Here is a 6,702-nt window from a genome sequence, read left to right as displayed (position 1 = left end):
AACCATAACTCTTACGCAGTGTAGGAAAATATTTTGTCGTCGACGCAGGATACGCTTACTCACCTGGATTCATGGCGCCTTACGCGATATTCGATATTACTTGCAAGAATATCGAACTGGGAGAGCACCCATGAATAAAAAAGAGTTATTCAACTATCGATATGCACAATTGCGAAACGCAATTGAGCGTTGTTTCAGTGTAATAAAGGGTAGATCTCCTATTTTGAAGACAGCTGCGCAATATCCATTTGAAACACAGGTCAAGATTGTAGTAGCTTGTTCTGTACTACATAATTTCATTGGTCAGGAAAACGAAACTGAACAAGATTTAGACGATATTGGTATACCCATGGGGAATGTAGAGAGTAATCCTATACCAAATGATGTATCAACAATGGATGGGCGATAGTGGCTACTTCAAGTGACACAGCGGGAGAAAGAGGCGTGGATCAAAGTTCGTGATGAAATTGCGAAGTGCATGTGGACATACACCCAAATGAATAGTAGGAATAGATAGACTCCTTTTTTTTTTATTAAATGCATTGACTTAACGGATAGGCACATATATGTATAAGTAAAATATGGTCGATTTGAACACTATCATTTTGGACTTACATATTCACTTGATACGATTATATACTCTTCAATGCATGAATAGTTGCTAGTAGAACTGTATACTTCACTGTTTATTCGGTTTATAACTGTTTGTTAATCCACACATTAGGTGAGATATCTAACAATTGGCTAAGTAGTACACATACGCCGACGCAGTCCCCGGCGAGGTCTCCAGTTCTACCGACATGTTTTTCTCCACCCGAGAAGACTGTGAAATCGCTTGCTGAGCCTCTATTGCGAGCTGCAAAGATCAAGTGGACTAGAACAATGGATCAGATATTGTTCAATACGTTGTTGGAGCAAATCGCTTTGGGTCAACAGGCAGATAATGGATTTAAGAGAGAAGCATATTATGCGGCCGCTGAGGAGGTGTCTAGGAGGACTGAAATATCGGTAAACTGGCAAAACGTCCAAAACCGATTGCGGTATCATAAGCAAGAGTACAACGATGTGAAGGACATGTTAGCCGCAAGTGGTTTTGGGTGGGATAGCGAGCGTATGGTTGTCACAGACCCAGACGAGGTATGGGAAGAGTACCTCAAGGTAATGGTTGCTCACAACCCCTTGCATTAAATTTCATTTGTTACATAAGTTTCTCTCTTTAATTATGTGTACTCAAGTATCATCTACTTACCTAATCCTTTTCTTGTATGTAGACCCATCCGAGAGCAGAAAAACTACGTGGGAAGCGGATAGAACAATTGGACGATTTAGCAACGATTGTAGGTACAGACCATGTAACAGGCTGCTACGCCCAAGGAAGTAGGAACATGGCCGCAGCTTCATCTCGTGTTCAACGATAAATAAAGCATGGACTGACCTGGACGATGACACAGATGCACATATCGATATTTCCGAGGATAATCTCGGGGATTTAGCTGGGAATTTTCGAGTTTCGAATGAAAGCCATAAAGAATCTGAAAATCGCTCATTCTGCAACACTCTCAGTCGAGGAACCGAATGTGGGAGTAGTCGTGGTGGGAGTACGACAACGAAACGGATGCGTACTACTCATCCCTGTGACGTCCTCGGGGTATCTCTGGATGGGGTGGCAGAGGCAATGCAAAAAATTTGGACTTGGTAAAGAGGTCAACCGTACTACTAAAGTACTAGATCTCCTCGAGGAGGTTCAGGGACTGACCAACCCAGAGTTCATCGAGGTTGGTCAGCTGCTGACCAGGGATGAGAAGCTAGCCTCCTTTTTCGTAAATCTTCGACCAGAGCGGAGGGTCGATTGGTTGAAGAAAACTTTATCTGATTTCAATAGAAATGTTGGTGGGGGTTCTGCTTGATGGTTGCAACAACATTAATTAGATTTCAGTTTGGATAATTTCAATATCAGGATACGTAATAACTATATACACATTCTACACTTATTTTTTTGGTAACCGTCTGTTTTTAGGGTTTTTGGATATTTACCACATGCATGATATTCTGTTATGTGTGAAACTAATCTTCCATTTTCAGTACTATTCACTTTACATGTTTTCATATTATGAATTGTATAACATGCATATTTTTCGTATCTTGGTTATGTTTATGTGGGTTAAAGTAAATATTACGTTGTAGTCAACGGTCGTCGACTTGGGATATATGTGTCTTGGGATGAGGCACGGTTGCATGTAGAAGGATATAGTGGTGCTAGACATCGATCCTTCAAATCATTCCAAGATGCGACTGCATGGTGGAATTTTAACCATGCAAGTACGAGTAGAGAGTCAACGATCCAGACATGTGGTGAGGTTGAGTCACCTACATATGCCAGTAAATTGATCCAAGAAATTCCGAGATCCAGGGTGTGCAACAGTACTCAAACAGATGATACTCCCACAAATGACGGGGGCACGGTGGCTGCATTAGTAGTTGTCATCTTGGTTACATTCTTCATCTTATATACAATCATTAAGCTGTAGTTTCAATATTTCAACACTTATTCTCACTCTGATGTTGGTAGACATCAGATATTTGGTTCCAGTAGGCTTTTTTAATGGCATGTATAACTGCATGATACAAATACATTGCAATTATCTCTCAATTTGCCTGTATTTAATATTACTGTGACGTTCCAGTTGAATGTAACATGTATTTTAATTTCCTTCATGCATTAAAATCTTATAACTGTTGTCCCTTTTCATTCCCATGAGTATAGAGTTCACAGCATGCCATCCTGACACCTGAACACAACTTCCCGAGGGCCAGGTTTGATGTGTTCTATTTGTGATCAGATTAATGTATAAATCTATTTAATTTGTGAACGCATTTGTAGGCAAGATTTATCATGGAGGATAACTACCGGAGGATCAGAGTATCATGTCTTACATTGGTATGAATTTCCATTTCCCATTGACATTACAGGTCATCACATTTGGACATCATTCGGACATGTATAGGTAGTAGTCAGTCCTAGTAAAAGAATATGCATTGTGCATATCTAAATGGGTTAATGTACGATGCTTCTCCTTCTCGAGGTATGATTTGCGTTCCAACAAATTTATTTTATTAGTAGTCGGGTCGCAATTGATTTACTAAGCACTTTAGCCATGAATGCCCTTGTTGTCAACCTCTTTCTACAGAAAGGTCATGCACCAAACAACCACGCAGGCCATACTCCAACTCCGAAACTTGATTCCATCAGATTGTGTAAGTTCTATATAAGGCTTGGAACATCTCATTTTAATTTTTTCTTACTGATCATTACAACGTGCATGAAAATAAGTTAGGATTTCATCATATTTTGTATTGCTTTTGCAGACAAACATTCATGTCTCTGGTTCACGGTCAGTAAGGTGCCTCCGTCTTTCCAATCTATCACACTACATAGACATTGTGGTCCTCATGTAGAAGAGATTGGAGGAACATGACAGAAGAACCAAAGATATTTGGGTGATTTAAAAAAAATGAGGTTTTCTGTTTGTTGCATGTAACTAAATCGTTGACTGTGGCTTATGTTTTTCAGTGATAGCGTCTATCTAATGAATGTAGTATATTCCCTGTTTTTGGACACATGTTAACCAGTATTGTCAGGGCTGTGATCTACCCAATGTAGCCAGTGGCTGCTAGTCGGTGTGGTGGACCCGACCAGGATGTATAGCTTCCATCCATACCATCGTTTTTTTTTTTTAAAAAAAAAAATTTTAAATTTAAATTTAGATGGTTTCATGGTTAGAGACCAATCATATTTCTTTCAGATTTTGAAGTGGACCACGTATCAAGAAACCAACTCAGAACAGTGTTGGTGTTTACAGCATGTTTAGGTGGGCCACATAAATTGGTTTTGATCTTCCTGTAGTTGATTAGTTGATTTCTGTGAATCTTGGCCTTTGGGCTTGATCAATATGTTGGATATCAAATTAGTGGTGACAGTGGGCCAGACGTTGAATTGACGTCTGTCTCTCCATGTATAATCTTCTCTCCTCAACTGGGGCCCACAGCGAACCTGATGGGCTTATCCACGCCCTCCATACGTTTTTCTAACTAGTTTGAGGCATTGCGTATTAAACTTGACGCATTCGAAAACCTGTATCGGACCATACCAGCAGAAATGGGAATAATGATTCCCACCGTTGATTTCTTCGTAGGACCCACGCATGAGATTTATTTGTCATCCAACGTTTTCCCAAGTTCTCGAAGAAAACCAATATCATATTGATAAAAAATGTAAGCGCCCCAGAAAACGTACTCCACACAGGAGTTCAATTGATACTGTATCTTGTGGTGTGGTCCACTTGATCTTTGGGTGTGCTACAAGTTTTAATTAAACACATATTTGTATCTACTAAAATGGATGGACGGTGCTGATTGAGCACAAATCTCACCGTTGGTCCCACGTATCAGCCGTACAGTGAATAAAGTTAGATGGAGAGGCGTCCGCATTCGATATGCAGTGGAATCCCATCGAATAACCAAACAAAAGCTCTTTCGAAAGCTCATGGAATGGTCAATCCCATAAAACCCAAACAGGGCTCGGCGGCGCATGGTATACAGATTTACACCGCAATCCGCCGACAATACCCTCGGCGTCGTAAATGCATGGGATGATCGTAATTCCATCCCATGCAATCCGCTGTAACTCACGCGCCCAAACACGCCATAAGGGTCTGCTTGGGCAGTGGGATTAGAAGGGATTGGGTGGGATGGGATTCAAAAAAACATAATTATTACCCATGACAGGGATTGTCCCCTATTGCCATGGGATAAGATTAATGCCCTGCTTTGTTGATAATATGGTGGTATATTGAATGGATATACCCACCATCATTTGAAATTACTGAGAATAACACATCGTGTTATATCTAAATTGTTCATTTGTTTTGTAACCTCATTTTATGGCATGGGCCTAAAAATTAGGTAGATCCAAAACTTATGTGGCCCCAAAGAAGTTTTCAACAGTAAGTATTCAATCCCTGTTGCTTTCTATGGTGGGGTCCACTTGAGCATTAGATTTACCTGATTTTTTGGCCCATGCTTTAAAATAATCTCGATAAATGGGTGGACAGTGTGGATATAGCCCACACATCATGGTGGGACCTACAACAACTTGCTAACATTGAGTGAAATTGGAACGGGACCCAATGCAATTCTATTTAATGTAATTCCAAGCTCTTCCATTCTTCCCAAACATGGAGTGGAATTGGCACGGGACCAGGTGAATCCCATCCCACCCAATCCCTTCTAATCCCACCGCCCAAACAGACCCTAAGTGGTTTGGATGGCATATAAACACCAAGGTGGAACCCAAAAAGGTTTCAACTGTAGGCATTTGCCTCTCCACTTTTTCCTGCCGCGTGGCCCACTTGACTTTTAGATCCACCTCATTTTTGGGCCCATGGCCTAAAATGATCCGGCAAAACGGATGGGTGGATTTCTAAGAAACAGCACGGTGGGCCCAGGTCGCAGGCAATCCACGCCCCTTGGACCTGTCTATCTACTTTGGCTAGATGGCACATGTGCATTATACTCGCATGAGAGCTTAGCATTGGTCCTGACTTGAAATGATAATGTAATCTGAACACTCCAAGTAATGGGACCAAAAATAGATTGGTCGTAGACCTAAAATCAGATGAACTGATAAATCCCAGCCTACCATATTAATGGAATACTTAAATATATTTGCATCCAAAAAGGCTACTTTTCATTTCAACCATAGGCTACTTGGGACATTGGTTCTATGTAATTGTACGATTGTGACCCATCTAAAGTAAGTTAACCACATGAGTGTATATATATATATATATATATATATATATATATATATATATATATATATATATATATATATATATATATATTTGGGCATGGGTCTTCCTGGATTGAGGGCCATCAGATCAATGGACTGAATCAACCAACCATGGTCCCGCATTTATCAAGTAGGTATCGCAGGTCTTTCAAACCAAGCCTATGTTTTGGGTTGGCTCAGGCCTTATTTTGGGCCCAAAAATAAATACTCCCGGCTTGAGTTTAACAGCATTTTCTATTTAATGCTCGGTATTAGCCCTAGCCTGTTTAGATCTGCCATGGTCAGGAAATGGGCTTCAGTTTCTGGTTGGGAATCGGGGCACTGCATGCTGAATGTCCTTGGTTCATCACTGTTTCTTGTGGTGTGTTCCACCTGACATTTGGATCTGCTTCATTATTTAGCCCGTGCCATAAAATGATCTTGCAAAACGGATAGACAGCATAGATATACAAACACATACATCGTGGTGGGCCCCACAATCAGGGTCTCAACCACATTGCTGGATCCAGAGTTGCAGCTAAGTCCCATACCTGAAAACCAAAGATAGATTTGATACAAAGGATTTTAATACCAACAACGTTAGCACCTCTTATGATGCTGTCTTCAACAAGTGCCTGAGGGCCATGACGGAGGATTCAGTGATTCAGTCTTTAGTTTTTCTCTTTTGATTGGCGAGCTTGCTATGTTCTTCCTTGGAACCTACAAAATGCAGGCCACTTCCTTTGAGGATATATTCAGAGCAATCCATCCATGGTGGCCATCAAACCAATGGTGGGGATCACTGAATTGTGGGCCTCATGGAAGACTTTCCGTGGAGGGGATAACTTCTCAAAAGTAAAAGAAAGCCTGTT

At 40.8% G+C, this 6,702-nt stretch overlaps 1 protein-coding gene across 1 annotated transcript; it reads left to right on the top strand.

Moving 5' to 3' along the window:
* The first annotated feature begins 528 nt into the window (after window positions 1–528).
* On the top strand, window positions 529–2,106 carry LOC131240602 (uncharacterized protein At2g29880-like). Its single transcript, XM_058238914.1, has 2 exons — window positions 529–1,158; window positions 1,272–2,106. Exons 1-2 carry the CDS (start codon window positions 883–885, stop codon window positions 1,416–1,418), a joined length of 423 nt encoding a protein of 140 aa, XP_058094897.1. The 5' UTR covers window positions 529–882; the 3' UTR covers window positions 1,419–2,106.
* The last annotated feature ends 4,596 nt before the right edge of the window (window positions 2,107–6,702 follow it).

This window comes from Magnolia sinica, chromosome 1 (genome assembly GCF_029962835.1).
Source record: "Magnolia sinica isolate HGM2019 chromosome 1, MsV1, whole genome shotgun sequence".
Classification (NCBI taxonomy): Eukaryota; Viridiplantae; Streptophyta; class Magnoliopsida; order Magnoliales; family Magnoliaceae; genus Magnolia; species Magnolia sinica.
This window is presented reverse-complemented; position numbering and strand designations above follow the sequence as displayed.

What these genes read in the sequence shown, in the direction of transcription:
- LOC131240602 (XM_058238914.1), top strand. Translation starts at nt 883, where the DNA reads ATGGATCAGATATTGTTCAATACGTTGTTGGAGCAAATCGCTTTGGGT. An exon ending in TATGGGAAGAGTACCTCAAG is followed by an intron (nt 1,159 to 1,271) that starts GTAATGGTTGCT and finishes TCTTGTATGTAG; the next exon opens with ACCCATCCGAGAGCAGAAAA.